Source organism: Pituophis catenifer, unplaced genomic scaffold, assembly GCF_029215685.1.
Source record: "Pituophis catenifer annectens isolate HBS135680 unplaced genomic scaffold, rPitCat1.0.hap2 SCAF_2, whole genome shotgun sequence".
NCBI classification, from domain to species: Eukaryota; Metazoa; Chordata; class Lepidosauria; order Squamata; family Colubridae; genus Pituophis; species Pituophis catenifer.
Window position 1 is genome coordinate 203,878,279 of NW_027256882.1, and position 18,823 is coordinate 203,897,101.

The window sequence follows — 18,823 nt, forward strand, 5'->3', positions numbered from 1 at the left end:
CTTCTCTGTGGGAGCACCTACTATCTGGAACAAGCTCCCCCCAGGGATACGGAGGATCCCGGATCTGCGCACCTTCCGCCGTGCCTTAAAGACATTATTATTTCACCAGGCGGTCCTGGCCTAATTTTCTCTCTCTTTCATAAAAGATTTTCAATTTTTAAATATCTTTTAGCATCTTATATATTCAATTTTAAAATTGGTTTTAAACAGTTTGGGGTTTTAAATTTGTCGGAGCCAAAACTATTTAATTTGATTTTATTCTACTTTTAAATTTTGTATGGATGCGTTTTTATTGTCTGGCTGTGCACCGCCCTGAGTCCTTCGGGAGTAGGGCGGTATAGAAATCGAAATAATAAATAAATAAATAAAATGGGTGGGAAACATCCTTAGTCTGGACTCATACATGCCTGATTGGCTGCCTCATCCAGATCATAGATGAGACAGCTTTGTTACAAATTCACCTACTCAATTTCCCCAAAAGTAAGACCCCGTCTTATATTTTTTTGAACCCTGAAATAAGCGCTTGGCCTTATTGCCATGTGCTCAAAAGCCCGATTGGGCTTATTATTGGGGATGTCTTATTTTGGGAGAAAGAGGGTAGCATTTAGCAGCAGCTGGAGGGGAGTGACACTGAGGATCCAGAGGCAAGACTTAGCATTGGGGGTTGGAAATGTCAAATCTGCCTTCCCTGAGGGAGGTCCACCTCTAGATTCCCACCACGTGCCTTTCACAATTGAGACATTACTACCTGCTCTCTCACTGCCACTGGTCCCGATTACTTCCTTTTCTCATAAGCCAAGCATCATCTGATAGCTAATAAGCCTTACTTCAAACTCTTTGAAGACTAGGATCTGTCACATTTTCCTAACAAGGAACATCTTTAAAAGCAATAACATTTTTTTAAAAAAAAATAATAACAATTAACTTCTCTTATCATCATTGCTATTGACTAGAAGTGTCTTGGAAACAGACAAGAAATAATTACGGTATCTTTAATTTAAGCAGCTTCCAGCAGTGCAGGAAAATACATGGTAGTATACTTCTAAAGACTTTCTTGGTGTAGAATGAGAACTTGCATACATGACTATAGCAAAAGATAATCCCCCTAAAAGCAGTCTTATCTATATTAATATAGGCATTTTTTTGGTTTCTTTTCTGTTCAAAAAGATCTCTACCCAACAGCCATGACTCCCTTCAGCATGAAAAGGAAATCAAGTAACAAGGATGAACGGAGAAAGGACGATAAGTGTTTAAAATGTGCTGGCAAGCTCTCATTTCCTCATATTTAGCTTTGAATATCAACAGGGATCCCATGGTGAGACTGCAAAGTGATTAAATGATCAAGCTCACTCACATCCTTGGGTTTTTATCTTTTATTTACGTTGTTCATTTTATGGTTTTAATTGTGAATATATTGTATGCTGCCCAGAGTCTCATTTCATGACAAAGGAGACTATATAAATCTATTAAATAAAATAAAATGGTGAGCTTCCCAAATGCAGCTGAAGTGGTGCACACAAGGCATTCTGCAATGAATTATCTTTAATATTGGTTTGTTGTCAAGCTATCCACCGTTAATCATAAGACAAACCTCAGACCCCAAGCCAACAGGAAGAAACCTGACCTGAGCTGTGTTTTTTCTACCAGCAGTTCTGACACAATGCTTCGAAAGATAAAAGGAGAAAGCTAAGCATGGGTTTATTCATGCCGCCGCAGATTAACTGAGGATTGGATTTCTATCTTTAAGATAATGTTTCCAACCCAACTAAAAAAGTCTTTCCAACCTTACAAGCAGCCTTTCATCATTAACAGCTCGTTTTGCTTACTAGAATAACAAGCAGGCACCTGGCTTGCAAGAGATAATTTGGTTTGACAACCTATCCTTCTGTTATACATTCAGGAAATTCTGTCCCCCACCGCATGGGACTGAGTCTGATGACCAAATGGGCACATCACCAAATTCTCCGACTTATCAAACATCTTGCATTGTATTAAACTGTATTTCAATAAAGTTAAAATAACAACAACAATAAGGGAACTGCCAAAACAACAGACAAACAAAAGATCAGTTTCTAATTGACACGTTGATTTTGGAAAACTGCAACAGAAGGGAGACCAACTTAAACGTGGCATGGATTACAAGAAGGCATTCAATTCCCTGCCAGATGATTGGATAATCAAGTGCCTAGAAATAACAGGAGTCAGCAGAAACATTGGTTTTCAAGAATCAAGAGAGGAATCTTTCAAGGAGACTCAGTTTCACCATTACTGTTTGTCACTGGATTGATTCTTCTGTAGACAATACTGAATAATTCAGGCCATAGCTATATCAAACATCAAAAAACATCTGCCAAGCTATCACACTTCCTTTACATCGAAGATCTGATGCTGTATGAAAATAAAACATCTGAAATAGAATCACTGCTCAACACTGTATTTATAGCCCAAGCTATTGAAGTGAAGTTTGGACAGGACAAATGTGCTCCGCTCACCATCAAATGGGGGAAAAATAATGAAAACTGAAGATGCCCTAGAGAAACAATATCAAGAGTCTGGATGAAGACGATCTCTATAAATACCTGGGCATCCTTTAAGCTGACAACGTCAAGCACACCGAAGTCAGGAAGGGTGAGAAGAGAATACATCATAAAAGTGAATAAAAGATTTAAAAGTCCACATTTAATGCAGGAAATAGCATCAAGCCAATTAACACCTGGGTGATTCCTGTCATTAGATAGGCAGTTGGAATAGTGGACTGGACTCAAGCCGAACTGAGTAAAAGACTGAGTAAAGACCAGTAAAATAATGACAATGAATCCCCTTCATCACGCAGTGATGTTGACAGGTGCTTCTTACCAAGAAAAACAGGTGAGGGTACAACAGACAGCTGAAGAAGAAATAAAAAGGACATTGAAAGAATATATGAAGGAAAATGAAGAAGACACACTGAAGCTAGCATGCCATGAACGCTTACTGGAGAGACCGCACTGGCCTATAAGACCAAATAAAGAATAGAAAGGAGACATAGCAAGGCAAAGTATTACATGGACAGTAAATAAAAAAATATTAGGCAAAGCACTTAACACCAGACCTGGCAGTGGCCAAGAGCAGGAAAATTGAAGAAAGAGACAGAAGGGCTAATTTTGACTTTACAAGATCAAGCTTTAAGAACAAATGCATACAAAGCCAGAATTGAGAAGACAACGATGGACGGCCAATGCTGCCTCTGCAAAGAAGCAAAAGAAAGACAGGACCATCTCATTTTTACTACTGCAGGAAGATTGCCCAGACTGATTACAAACAATGGCATGACAAAGTGGTGCATTGAAATATCTGCAAGAAGTACCAATTGCCTGCAAGCAAAAACTGGCCCCCAAAATAGACAATGTAACAGAAAATGAGGAAGCTAAAGTGCTCTGGGATTTTAGAATTCAAACAGAGTAACACCTGCGACCCAGCATCCCAGTCTTAATTGTTGATAAGAAAGACAAAATCTGGGTAGTGGATGTGGTAGTATCTGGGGACAGCAGAAGAGAAGAGAAATAACTGGAGAAAATCATAAAATACAAAGACCTGCAAATAGAAGTAGAACGGCTTTGGCAAAAGAAAACAAAGATACCACTAATAGTAATAGTAATCCCAATGGGGAGTGATAGGTGCAATCCTAAAACATCTGGAGCATTACTTGAACACATTGGCATTAACAAAATCACCATTAGTCAATTGTAAAAGACAACTTGACCTGGAACAGTTTACATCCTGTAAGGATACATTCAGCACCATCAAACAACAACATTTGCCAATCCCAGATCCTTGGGAAGGACTCAATAGGTCAGGGCTGTCAAACTCCCATGCCCACACCTGGTTTAGCGAAGGGGAAAAAAGTTGTGATACGTCACGTGACAACTCGAATGTCAACTTGCAAAGCTTTCAAGTTGCCATGAGCAGGAGGGAGGGGGAACTGAAGTGAATTCCATACATTCTTTCTCACCGCAATCAGAAGGAGGGTGTTAGGTTTCACAGCCAGCCAAAGTGGGTAATTGGAGAATGTGATTTATGACATGGCCAGAGAGGAGGGGAGAGACAGGGTCATAGGGGAACGTAAATCTACGTGGGATCAGTCCTAACTGCATCCGTGTATTGCCAGAATGTTGCTCCTAATAAATGAATATATTTCCTTTGAAGTTTGGATCATGGCTCATGAATTAATTAGGGCATCTTTCGGAAACTTGACACCGAGTTTGACACCCCAGCAATAGGTGAATAAAAATCCCAAATCCTGTCTAAACTTCTGGCTGACAGTGCAACCAACCATAATTTATAAAACCTGTATGCTACCCAACTCAATGACTTTGGGCAGCTTACAACAATCAAAGAAACTGCAGTAAAATCATTGGAATGTATAAAGGATAAAGATAAAAGTTGGCAAGTGCAAAAAAACAGTCTTACACTCCCTTGCCAAAACACTTCATTATTCTTCTAAACAACAGCAGAGTTAGGGGGCCATCCAGATTTTTGGGGAACCTCAAACCAAAGGTCAGATGCTGCAATAGAGAAGGTGTGCTTCCAAGGTCTTGACAGATGACAATGTTTAATCAATGGAACTTGGAGCATGCTAACTCTGCAGAATTAAATTAGCTGGGTAGATGTTAAGTAATCTGGTTCTACAGAATACAGGGCCTAGATTTATTAAGCATGTAATAGAAATAATGCCATGAGGAAGACTGTTGTAGACTTGAAAAAGCACCATTTTGGATGTTCCAGCATGTTTTGCCTTCTGGAACAATAACAGCCTATGCAGTAACCCTATCTCATTCTGTGCCAATCTATGGCCAATTATATCTTCTCAAGGAAAGCAAGGAGTGTCAAACTTTATGAATACAACTAACAGGCATCACCAATTTCTGTTCTCCAAGAAATTACAAGTGATCATCAACTTAAAATTATTTCAGGATCCAATCACCAGGACCAGAGGTTTACTTTTCTGAGCTTTTGGACCTGTGCTGCAATCCATCCTTAGGCAACTTCACTTTCAAATGGTATACGTGCATGGAAGTTCACCATATTGAAATATCAATAACAGGTGGCACAATTTTTAATAAGTAAAAAGATTCCAAAAGAAAAACATTCTTGCAGATGTTTTGTTACCCATCACTATTCGGTTATCTTGTACTGCTGTAACTTAGTTGGGTAATGAAACATCTATTAGCAGAAAACAAAGCTCAGAAATCTCCATACAAGAAACTTGGGAGACATTATTTTATGGAATCTAACCAGATATACTCTTCAAGTTATTATCCTCACATTGCAAATGGAATTGATCTTAATGAAGAATGGCTTATCTAAAACTATAGATTTAATTGGTTAAATCAGCCCTTTTCAGGGGCCATACTAGTTTAGTTATCATGAATGAATTAAGACTGCCTAATGAAAAATGAAAGATGTCTGATATATAAAGACAACAAAGTCAGAATAAAATACAGCTAGTCCTCGACTTACAACCATTCATTTAGTGACTATTCCAAGTTACAACAGCACTGAAAAAAGTGACATATGACCGTTTTTCACACTTGTGACCACTGCAGCATCCCCACGGTCACATGATCAAAATTCAGTCGCTTGGCAACTGATTCATATTTATGACGGTTGAAGTGTCCTGTGATCAGATTCCCTTAACAACTGTGTTTCTAACTTAACAACTGTAGTGATTCCCTTAACAATGGAGGCAAGAAAAGTCATAAAATGGGGCAAAACTCACTTAACAACTATCTTCCTTAGCAAGGGAAATCTGGGGATCAATTGTGGTCGTAAGTCAAGGACTACCTATAAATAACTGTAAGAGGTACCCTCTCCTGAACTGCTGGAGTAGATCTCTGCAATTTCTAGAATCTATTCCATATACTGCAGGTACATCAAGTGGAATACCATAAAAGGAATCATTTGAAGCTTATTAGTTCAACATAAGATACTTACACTGCCCACTCAAGCTTTTCGTTTTTGATTGAGTTGTAAAGAGCCTGGAAAAGGAAAGAAATAAAAAAAAAAATTAAGTGGATTTGAATGACCATATATAGAAGATAACTTTTTTTTAAAAAAATCCAAACGTCACAAATTACCACATACATGTTGCACTAAGGATTAAAGCCTTATTCCTTAGCCTGGGGTGCATAAAAGTCTTTGTTGTGTTTTAACATTGCTGAACTCGTTTTTTTTTTTTTTTTTCTTTAAGCCTGGAGACGAGGAAAGGCTTTTAACAACCCTTCGCTGACTTTGGAGAGGTTCCAAAAGTTAAGAGCTTGTTACACAGAAGTCTTCTTCAAGTGCTTTTGCTCCAGCGCAGAATTGGAGAGGATGAGTGGGCTCATATTTAGTATTTTATTACAGATAAAACCTTCATGGTCATTTGGGAACAAGCACAGAGCCTGGTTTAGAGATCTCAGTTCTCAATGCTGAAGAAGAAGAAAAACATCAACCGACCCATCCACTCAAAGGATTAATTTCAAATTAACAGAGACCAAAAACATGTCCTGAACAATGATATTGAGGCTTAAGATGAGGTAGATTTTGCTCATGTATTGTTATAGGAAAGCTAAGTCAATAACAACCCACCAAGCTGATTCTGAACTTAACAGAACTCTCCCTGTGAGTCTTTATAGAAATTCTAGTTTCTAAGGTCATTTTTAATATTATGCCCCTTAGACAATTTTTTTTAATATTTAAAATTTGGAATCAGAGCTTATGGTACCTCTCTTTAGAACAAGAGGTGAATTCTATAGATCAAGAATGCACAAATAAGGGAGATAAAAGGAATGGAAAATGCTACAACAATGCCGATCTATTTGTTTTGGGAAGTAAGGGATATAAAACTCTATACTTGTATCTTGCCCACTGCACTTCATATTTGATATTTTATAATTAAAGTCTCCAAATAAAATGACATTAAATTCATATAGCATATTCTGAATTTCTACCCTCCTGCTGCAAATCACATTGATAAGAGCTTTTAAAATGACACATATCAGACATATCATAAAAGCCATTTCACCTATCATTTTATCTATTACTATTAAATATAATATGGTAGAAAGCCCAGACAAGGTGGCAATAGTATGACTGGTAAACTTATTCAACCATATCATTAAACAGCAGGTCAGGTAGCCTTTAAAAGATTGAGTATTAGTACCAGTTTGCTTTTCAAAATTTCCCGATATACAAATAGAACACAACCTTTATGTATTTTATGCATTTATTTAAAGTCGTTTATATAGAATTCTTCCAAAGTCATATAATCTTGGGAAAATAAAAACATCTGGTTTCCAAAAAATAACAGTATCTGTTATTTTTAGATAATTTATATTTAGACGAGCCTCTCTAGAAAAGGAATTCCATGACACCAACATCTGTGCTTTGAAATATGAAGCCCATCCACTGAAATACCTCAATATAGTTCCTAACATGCAGCACTAGCTTCCCATCTGGTCCTAGCAGCTATATTCTGAGCTAAGTGTAAATTCATGACAGCCTTCAAAAGGTGTGTGCGTGTGTGCGCGAGTGTGAGTGATTCAAGTGTCTAAGCTGTGTCACTGAAAACTGAATGTCTTACAGCTCCTGTAAATTTTAGAAATACAACAAAAATAATCAACGATAAACAAATACTTCAAAAGCATCTGTCTGTGGTGTCTATACTCCTGGGGTAGTGTCATCCTTCCACCCTATCACTAAAGTCTTCCAAAAGAGCCAAAGATCTCCAGTGGGAAACACAACATATAAGCCTGAAGAGAAAATCCTAAACGTTGCTAGAGTATAGATTACTGTCTGCAACAGCAACACATCTGGAGATTACCAGGCTGCAGGCTGCTTAGTTGAGAGTTCTGCCTATAGTAGTATCACAACAGTGGATATATTTCATATATGCAGAACAATGATTAGGTTCAGATCAAACCCTTTATTATGTCACATTCATCCACCAGAAATATCAACAATTGATAAGAAATCAATTTCAAAGGAAGAAAAATATGCCTAGATTGCTTGTGCAGCTGTTTCTCTTTCTTAACACACTAGCTTCAAGAAAGTTCATTCATTCATTCATTCATCCATCCATTCATTTTATACAGCTATACATCTCACATATTTGAGATATCTAGGTATCTTACAATAAAATAGATAAAATACATGATGTAAAAAATAAAACACATAGCAGCCAGGCATCATTCAAAGAACTATCAACTTAGTCAGCAGATGGAATCCATTACACACCTAGGACCCAAGACCCAGGTAAAAAAAACCCTAAGTTTTCAAGTCCTTTGAAAGTTGAGCAGGGAGGGGCCAATCTAATCTCAGAGGGGATGATGTTCCACAAAGTGGGCCTCATGGCAGAAAAGAGGTTCCTTCTGGGCCCCACCAGCCAACACTCCTTGGCTGACAGTATCCGGGGATCTAATATGTAAGGTAGACGCCACTGGGGAATGCTGGTCCCATAAATAACTCGGTTCCAAGTCATGAAGAACTTTACAGGTGACAGTCAGATTATTCAGAGTTTACGTGATCTTCCTGCTTGGCTGATTCAAATCAGGAAACCCATGAAATCATCATCGCCATGTTAAAAATTCACAATTAATGGCATGCATTTCACCATCATAGGCTTCCTCATTTCCAAAGATTATTATTTTTAATTGCCCAACAAGTCAGTACTCAAAAGATTTGATCATTAAGTCAGAAAAAGCAGTTAGTAATCCTCTCTAGCCAGCTCTTTCTTTCTTTGCTCTAGGAAACTGAAGCATAATAAAATATGGCAGGAATTTCTGAAACCATCTGCTTTGAATCTAAGTGGGGTAAATATTTCATATTAGATATAATTCTAAATCTGACTGTGACTAGTGTGTTAGATGTACACTACCTTCAACTTCATTCTAGAAGAACACTTAAGTGTGTGGGGTATGTGTGAGCTTGACTAGATAGTTTTACATCTATTAGTACTATAAGATAATAACATGTTGCTATCAAAATATTGATATTTATTCCAGTTTTATGTTTCCTTCAACACTTGTTGACTTCAAGACTGCAGAATCTTTTTATGCCATATTTTATCCAACTCCAAGTAATATCCACATCCAAATCCTGGTATGCTGGCAAGATTCAGCAAACCAATGGACTAAAGTACTAAATACTATGTTTCGGAAGTTCTAAGTTTAGTCATTACTCTAACAATTGTTATTAATGAAGATAACATGAACCTCCAACAATCATGAATTGCGTCCTATTGAGCACTGCATGTTAAATCTTTGAAAAGATCAATAAGGCATTTGGAGATGACATTTCATTTTTCATATAAGGTATCCCATTACATGCAAAATATTTCCCCAATGAGGGGCAGTAATTTGGATTTAAATATTGAGAACCCCAAAAAGAGGAACAGTTTTCTCCATGTAGATTGTAGAATGTAGATATGATAAAATCTAAGAGCCTTGGTAGTACAGTGGTTTAAAGCACCCTGTTATTAACACAGCTGCCTGCAATTACTGCAGGTTTGAATCTTACCAGTCTCAAGATTGACTCAGCCTTCCATCCTTTCTAAGGTAGGTTAAATGAGGACCCAGTTTGTGGGGGCAATAAGCTGACTTTGTATAAATATACAAAAGTATGAAGGTTATTGCTTAACGCATTGTAAGCCGCCCTGAGTCTCCGGAGAAGGGCGGCATATAAATCAAATTTAAAAAAAAAATAATCAATGCATATTCATGCTCTCATCTGGTCACTTCATCAGTTTTCTTGAGAAGAAGTTAAAAAGCTATTTGATAATTGGAAATTATGTCTCTATTATATGAGCTATGATTTCAGTCCCTATTAGACCTGTTGAGTGCTCCATAGGTACTCACAGGTGTTTCTTGAAAGCATTTTTTTTTAAATTAAATTGAGATTAGAGGGTGTATAATCACAATTTATATGGTTTAGATGATAAATGGGATTAAAAGATTTTTATATATTCTCTTTATAAAAGTGCCTGGGGATATTATTCCATGCTAAGTATAACTACCGTAATTATAACTTGCTGACTTTGCATACTCATAGTAAATGGCAGCACTTCCAATATATTGGATAAACAGAATGAATTGATTTAAATATTGCTAACTACAAGATCACTCAAGTACATCTCCATGTCCTAGGTCAGTGATGGCTAAACTTTTTCTCTTCGGGTGCCAAAAGCACACATGCAACAGCGCGCACGCATGCCGGCACCCATAATGCAATGTGCGTCCCACAGCGCATGCACGCACGACTCCCCATACATACGCATGTGACCCCCATGTGACCCCGCCACCCATGCATGCACGCGAGGGGTGGGATTAAAATTTTTTAGCAACCTGAACCATGGTGGGGGGGGGCGTTTTTGCCCTTCCCAGGCTCCGTAGGCTTTTCTCGAACTTCTGAGAGGCTGAAAACAGCCTCCCCCGGGCTATGGAGGCTGGAAACAAGCCCATTTCTGCACTTCTGGAACATGCACCCCACTCCCCCCCCACTCTCCGCTGCATATGCACGTGACCCCCTGCGCATGCACGCGTGTCTCCCGCATGCACCCCACCCCCTGCGCATCTGGAAAATCAGCTGGCTGGCAGGAGGCGCACGCGCATGTGCAGTGGACGTAAGTTGGACAATGGCTTGTGTGCCTGCAGAGAGGGCTCTAGGTGCCAGCTGTAGCACGCGTGCCATAGGTTTGCCATCGTAGTCCTAGGTCCATCTCCTGCTACCGTCCATTGGGAGCAGGGATTCACATAATGCTAAATCACAATGACTGGGTTTTATAAACCATGCTACACTTAATTTTATGCACAAACAAGGTCATTGTCTTTGTGAAAATATTTCTGCATATAATTTCCTACTATACAGCTACGGGCTTTTTAAATGAAGCCCATACAGCTCTTTTAAATCATTATTAGTAAGCCACATTATGTATTCTGTGCACTTTGTTCCAGAATCACTGCACCAAACCATTAGGTTCTTTTTTAAAAAAACAAAACAAAACACCATTTCTTAATCATCTTTAAAAGAAAAGAAAGCAAATAAGCAAGCGAGCAAAAGGAGAAAAGAATAGTACAGAAATATGTATAAGTGGACAAAAGAATTACCAAGATTGCACAGTTAGTGCTCAGTATATTGCTGATTAGAAATTAACCATAAAACATTAAATTTTATTTAAGTACATTGAATTATTTTAGCAATGTAAGAATTTAAATCTTTGACCAAGGTGTCATAATCTCCATTATTTGTTGTTTGAAAATACAAAGAAAAAAACAAACCATATTATAAATATTACTTTCTAACTTCTCCTTTGTCATACTCTGATATATATCATTTAGAGACATTTAAAATATTTTTGTGAAGTATTTGTCAGCTCTTTGTTTCCTTAAAAACTATACAGTACTCTAGGTATTTACTGTATATTTGCCTTGTTGCATAATATATAGTACATATGGAAGCCATTTGGTTATACATTTGTTGTGAATACATGTTGTTGATTTTATCATTACTACATATTCTCCAAGTTTTAGTTCCCAATCTGACATCTTCAGTAATATATTTCTTTTTCAGTATTGTGCTAAAATTTATCCTTATCACTATAAACATGTATCCTAATCAGTTGGGATAGTTCTTGCTGACATATTTTGAAAATATACCTTGTAAAAAGAATTGTGATTTTATTTCAAACTGGACTTCCCAAGTTCTTTGAGGAGTGCTAAATCTTGCTCTGCTTTCCCCATGGATTCTAATTGCATCATTTTGCTCCCTTTTTTATCAATTGTTATTTCATTCAGTCTGTCTCTTGCTATTATCCGACACATATTTTGATATCCCTTGAGTCTGTTTCTGTAATGTACTGTTTAGATGTTATCACTAATAGGGAGCTTTCATCACACACAAAGATATCGTATTTAAAAATACATGAGGAAGCCTGAAGATCTGCGCTCCCAATTGTGCACAAAAGCCAGCCTTCCAAAACTTAGTCTAGGGTTCCCAGCTAGCATGGCTGAAGGACATGTTGTCTGATAATTTGAGGAACTAAAGTCCAGTTACTTTGGGGAACACCTCAGGCCAATATTGTTTTGACATCTGTTCCTCAGATTACAACTTTCCAATATCTAATTCCACATCCAGCTCACAGCTTCAATTTCTAACAGCTGAACTCTTTGAATGTGGGCTGGAAAACAGATTCTTCTACTTCAGTTTGAGGAGAAATTTGGTCATGACAGAAATCCTGAGAGGGAGTAAGGTCTGTACTTTTGGAAAAAGCAGCTGCAGCCAGGCAGAAATACTCCTCCTCACTTCCCTCATGCATTCAGACATGCATTCATCTAGTTACCCATTGTTGTGGTCCACCAGCAGCCTGTGGAGCTGGCAGCGAGTCGGACAGTAAGGAGGCTGGGGAGGACCATGGGCCAGTCCTGGAGTCTGGGGAAGGCTCGGACAAGGGCTCTGTGTTGGAGGCAGACATGGGGCCAGGGCCATCTGGGAGTTATGCGCGGACTCTGGAGCCTCCAGAGTCGGCTATCAGAGAGGCAGAGGAACAGGAGGGGGCCTGTTCCTAGTGCGCGCATGCGCAGAGCTGCCAGAAGAGAAGAACAGTTAAAACAAAAGGGACGACTCGTGAGTAAGGCCTGGAGATGATTGGCCCCTCCCATAAGGCTTAAAAGGGGACCAAAGGCACACGGGCCCTTTGCAGGAAAGCAACGTTGTTAATTCTGTTCCCAGTCGGCATCTCTGTTTGATTCTGGACTTGTGTGTTTTAATGACTCAGGAAGCCTAGGTCACAACACCCATAGGCATCCAACCCATGTTGCAGTTGTCTGTGCTAACTGAGCCACACATTGGTGTTTTCAAGGATGTATTCTCGTCACGAGGCAGCCTCACCCAACCCAGTCTATTGAGCAAATTGAACAAATGCAAATGCTAAGGACAAGTGGAAAGAGGTGTGTGTGTAGTACAGAAGATGAAAGCAAATGGCCTACACACAAGGAAGCCGAGGCAATGTCTGAAGACTGGCAGCTATTATAAGCAGGTGAGATGATTTTCATTCAACTGCCTGAACCACAAGCTATGATGAGTAGCATATCCTAGTGGGAGTCCCGGCTGGAGTTTGAAACTTTGATGGGAGACCAGTAGCAACTAGATGAAGAACAACCTCACAGAAGCAGCATTTCATCCCAACTAGTGCAAGAAACTTTTGGAAAAAGGTAAAGGTTGTATTGCAGGTAGTCCTTGACTTACAACAGTTCATTTAGTGACCATTCAAAGTTACAACATCACTAAAAAAAGTGACTTATGACCATTTTTCACACTTACAACTGTTGTAGTATCCCCATGATCACGTGATTTACATTCGGATGCTTGATAACTGTCTCACATTTATGACAGTTGCAGTGTCCCGGGGTCATGTGATCAACTTTTGCGATCTTATGACAAGCAAAGTCAATGGGGAAACCAGATTCACTTAACAACCATATTATTAATTTATCAACTGCAGTGATAAATGTAACAGCGATTCACTTAACAAGTGCGGCAAGAAAAGTCGTAGAACGGAGCAAAACTCACTTAACAAATTTCTCAGTCAGCAACTTAATTTTGGGCTCAACTGTAACCGTATGTTGAAGAGTATCTGTACTTTTAAGGCTGGGGATTTTTTGTTTGCAATAGTAAAACTTATAGTAAAAGAAGTACTAAACACATATTTATGTGGCAACATCACTTTGCAAAGTCCTAGAAGGGTGGAGCTGACCCAAAAAAATAGCCTCTTGTTGGGGAAGTAATAAAGCATTGCATGCAATTTTGCCAGGCTGTGTTGTGTCCAATCCTTGGAGAGGAAAGTACCCTCACAAACCCTCAAAGGTTATTTACTTATAGCACTGGCTATAGCACTGCTAATAGCAGTGCCTCTAAAAACAGCAATACCTTCTCTCTGCATCCTTTGTTTACAGCAACAGATAATCATCTAGGCATCTCAACTGGTATCTTTTTCCAACTGATGTCATACGTGCCCTTCAATTTTCTAAGGGTCCAACATATGCTGGACATTTGCTAAGTACCGTTATTGTATTTACCTAAAATAAGATTCTAAATATAAGCTTAGAATTAAAAAAAAAAAAAACAATTACCTGTCTCTATTACTATATATATATACTCAGCAAAATCTAAGACCAGTCTTTCCTTTTAAATATAAATACAATATGATGTAAAAGCAAATAATCTCAAGGGCCTGAAGCTTTTTGTTCTGAACTGTATACATTTCACGAAATAAAGATTAAATAGCTGCATTTAACTGATTTGATATGACAGAAGTCTCTGACTTGAAGCTCTAACCAATTTTCAAGTTGGGTTTTATGTGTGTATGTTTTTTTTTTAAAGAACTCGTTCTGACAGCAATAACATGCTTTTGGTAATGATACAGAAACTTTCTGGCACAGTCTGCCATTTCTATGACTCCAAAATAATTCCACTAAATAAAACTATCCAAAGGTTCACCTGTCTTTCACAATCATATTCTTCTGTGAGTCATCTAACAAGGGAATAAACATGCAGATCAAATCCATTCAGAGTTTAATTCTGCGGCCAAGCGATATCCTTCCCAACAGCTGCCATCCGAACGGACTGTACCGCCTCGGGAGTTCCTGGCTGCCAAAACTACAAACACAAATTGCAAGGAAAAACACTGCTCTTCAGTAGTCCATCTCCTGATCAGACCTTCTTCACTGTAGTACAGGTAACCCTTGACTTATAACAATTCATTTAGTGACTGTTCAAAGTTACAATAGCACTGAAAAAGTAACTTATGATCGCTTTTCACACTTACAACCATTGCCGCATCCTCATATGGTAGTCATGTGATCAAAATTCAGACTCTTGGCAACTGACTCATATTTATGACGGTTGCAGTGTCCTGGAGTCATGTGATCATCTCTTGAGACCTTCTGACTAGGAAAGTCAATGGGGAAGCCAGATTCACTTAAGTAATGTAACAACTGCTGTGATTCAGTTAACAACTATGGCAAGAATGGTTGTAAAATGGGGCCAAATTCACTTCACATCTGTCACACTTAGCAACATAAATGTTGGGCTCCACTGTAGTTGTAAATTGAGGATTACTTGTACTTTAGCATTTAACGTTGCCCTAGCTATCCTTCTTTGCAAAAAAAAAAAAAAAAAAAAAAAATCCCGTAAGCAACCTATTTAATTTAATATGGAACACTTGGCATTGTTCTGCTTCCAAATAATTCTAAATACCTTGGTAATAATTGTCCTATGTCTTAAAGAACCAAACATTTTTTTACTACCAGTTCTGTGGGCGTGACTTCGTGGCCATGGCGTGGCTTGATGGGCGTGGCAGGAGGATAATACTGCAAAATCCCCATTCCCTCCTGACTCCTGGGGGAAGGATATTGCAAAATCTCTATTCCCACCCCACTCTAGGGCCAGCCAGAGGTGGCATTTGCCAATTCTCCAAACTACTCAAAATTTTCGCTACCAGTTCTCTGAACTACTCAAAATGTCTGCTACCAGTTCTCCAGAACCTTTCAGAACCTGCTGGATTTCACCCCTGGTTTGGGCCAATTTGGACAGAATTATTCATCAATCAGGCTGGAAAATGGTCCCATACAATCATCAAGTATTGTTATGTGTTAATTACACCATGAGTACGCTAGACTGTATTTCAGTATAGCAGTTCTCTCAACTCTCCGATGAAAATCTTATGAAAAATATGTCCACATAAACTCTGTGTTAGTAGTGGGATAATAATATTAATGATCGTCATACAGAGGTGTTTTAAGGATTACTGAGATAATGGATGTGCAAACTGTAAAACACTGGGGAGTGCAAAAAAGCATTAAGCTGCAGGCAAAACAAGGGTTTGTTTCACATCTTACTTAAACCAGCACTAAATTATCACTATATTTCTGTTAGTACTACTAAGAGAATTTATTTTATTTTTATATTCTGACCAACTCCTGAAGACTCTGTGCAGTTTAATTGCTTAATTTAATCCATCAATAAAGAGCCTGATAGTTTAAGCTAGAATAAACATTAACCCCCAACACACTGTTTTCTAATAGAATATTAAAAGATTTCTCATTAACAAAGCAATCAGAAGTACATCGAGTCACCTGTCAGGAGATAGGCCACTACATAAATTGGGCAGATGAATAAACAATTCAATAAACAAAATCCATCCCTGCTTGGACAGAAAATTACTAGGACATCCCAGAGCTGTAGTCAAGATTCTGAAGGAATTTTAAAAAAGAAATGGAAAAAGGAACAGAAACCCATTTCTCTGTATTTGCTGTGAAGATGGCCAGATGTCAAGTCGAACTTGAGGGATTCTACCTTTTTGTATGTGTGTCCCCTCCAGTGGTGAAATCCTCCCCAGTTTGCGCACTGAGCGTGTGCTGCGTGTGCATGCACAGTGCATGCCAAATGCACACTGTGTGCGTACACATGCACAGCATGCACCAAACGCACGCTGCATGTGGAAAAAGGGCACTTGGGAAGGTAAGTAGAACAGCGAGGGGGGGAACAGCTGTGTCGCGCGATTTAGATTCACTAGAAAGCAGCTATTTTAAATCACGCGGCACAGCTGATAGTTGGAAATACCTGTTAGGACCAACTGGTAGCTTTTTTTTTTACTACTGGTTCACCAAACTGGTAGCTTTTATCACTACCGGTTCGCCTGAACCGGTGCGAACTGGTAGAATTTCACCACTGGTCCCCTCCCTTTGTAGGGTTTTAAATATGTAAATTTTCAATCAGTGGATTTCTTATGATTGTACTTTTGCAACGTCTCCACCTCATCAGGATTTGGGCACTTGGCAACCAGATATATTTACAATGGTTGCAATGTCCCAAGTTCACACGACTGGCATTTGCGATGTTCCCTGCAGGTTTCCATCCAGCAAAGTCAGGGGGGAAAGCTGGATTTGGTTAACAACTGTATGATTCACTTATTGACTGCAATGATTCATTTTAATGACTGCGGCAAAAATGGCTGCACCCATAAAAAGAGAATATTTGTAACTCAGGGTGGAAATGAAATGTCTTTTCTTGCCCAAAATAGGTAATACTGCACTGATTTCATTACCCAAAATACTGCACTGCACTGCACATCATCAATACTACACTGATGATATTACCTAGGATGGATAATGAAATGTCTGCAAAAAAATACAACCAAGCTCAGAGGGCAGCAAGTGCTACTCAAAAAAAAGTTGTAAAATCCGGTGCAATTAACTTAACAACTGCCTCATTTAGTGACAGAGGTTCTAGTCCCAATTGTGTTTGAAAGCCAAGGACTATCAGTAATATTTATAAATGTTTTACCTGTATTTGGGTAGTAAGAAAGGAGTTCTATGACTGGGAATGAAATCTGAGCTAGAGAAAACTTTGCGGTCATAATACTTGACTTCAGTTGGAAGGAAAAATTATAAACTGTCAAGCTGAACATGATGTGCAAAGAAATTTCAAGCTCACGTTGCATTTTCTAGAGATTTAATTCAAATAGATGGACCTTAAGCACATCTGACTTTCTCTGAATTATTTCTCTGAATAATTATTATTAATATCAATGATCAACTAACATTTAATTTGCAGTTTTAATTTATTGTGCGTTTCTACGTATTGATTTTAACTGAGTTCTCATAATGCTTTTAATAGAAAGATGCTACTAAAATGAACATTCTAAAGCTAGCTAACTGATCTTCAACTGTGCTAAATGAAAATGGGGACATCTAATAAATATAAAAGATAAGAATCCAGCAATTTCCCATACTTTTGATATCTGGCTTTTTTCTTGTTTAAAAATAATACATTGCTATATCACAAAAGATTTACTTTTTATAGTTTAAAAATCAGCTGCCTCGGTGCAAGCATGCCTACACTTTTCACTGTTATTCCATTCACTGTTATTTTATTTATTATTAATTTGTACAACCCAGGAAGATTTATATAATGTTTTGACTGTATCCTCTCCAACCAACAACAATCTTATAAGTATTCGCATTTATAGCAATAGCAGTCGCACTTAGACTTATATACCACTTCATAGTGCTTTACGGCCTTCTCTAGGCAGTTTACAGAGTCAGCATATTGTCCCCAACAATCTGGGTCCTCATTTTACGGCTCTCAGAAGGATGGAAGACTGAGTCAACTTTGAGCCAGTCAGGATCAAACTCCAGGCAGTGGCAGAGTTAGCCTGCAATACTGTATTCTAACTACTGTGCCACCACGGCTCATTTATGATATGTGTGTATACCAAAAAAGGCAAGATAGTGGATATGACACTGCGTAGTGGATGCAGTGTCACACAATAAATCTGCCCCTTTCTCCAAGCACTTATATGAAATGGACATGGTTTATATCATGTATGTCTGCCATCTTGCCTTTTTTGACTGCTATCCCCTTTCAGGCAGCACTATCTGTCAATTATTATTCTTAAGCATTATTAAACTTGTGATACTGGTGACTAGTAAAGCTTTTTGATTGTTTACTACAGCAAAAAACAAAACAAAACAATGTTACAAGTAGTTCTCAACCATTCATTTAACAGAAGTTTGGTCTTACAACAGTGCTGAAAAAAAAGCAGCTTAACACCCATATTTGTAGTTATGACCGTTGCACAAGTCCTGCGGTCACATGATCACAATTTGGGCACTTGGGAACCAGCTCACATTTACAATGGTTATAGAGTGTTGCTATCACATGATCACAATTTGTAACTTTTTCAGCCAGTTTCTGATAAGCAAAGTTATTGGGGAAGCAGAATTTGTTTAATAATCATGTGATTCAC

At 38.4% G+C, this 18,823-nt stretch overlaps 1 protein-coding gene across 2 annotated transcripts in view; it reads right to left on the reverse strand.

The window, feature by feature from the left end:
- The window catches only part of PSD3 (pleckstrin and Sec7 domain containing 3), a 185,564-nt gene that overhangs the window by 31,774 nt on the left and 134,967 nt on the right, over positions 1–18,823 (reverse strand). For both annotated transcript variants that reach the window (XM_070935477.1, XM_070935478.1), the window contains one exon: positions 5,974–6,017. In XM_070935477.1, coding sequence (XP_070791578.1) covers positions 5,974–6,017 — 44 coding nt within the window. The remainder of the gene's footprint in view (positions 1–5,973; positions 6,018–18,823) is intronic.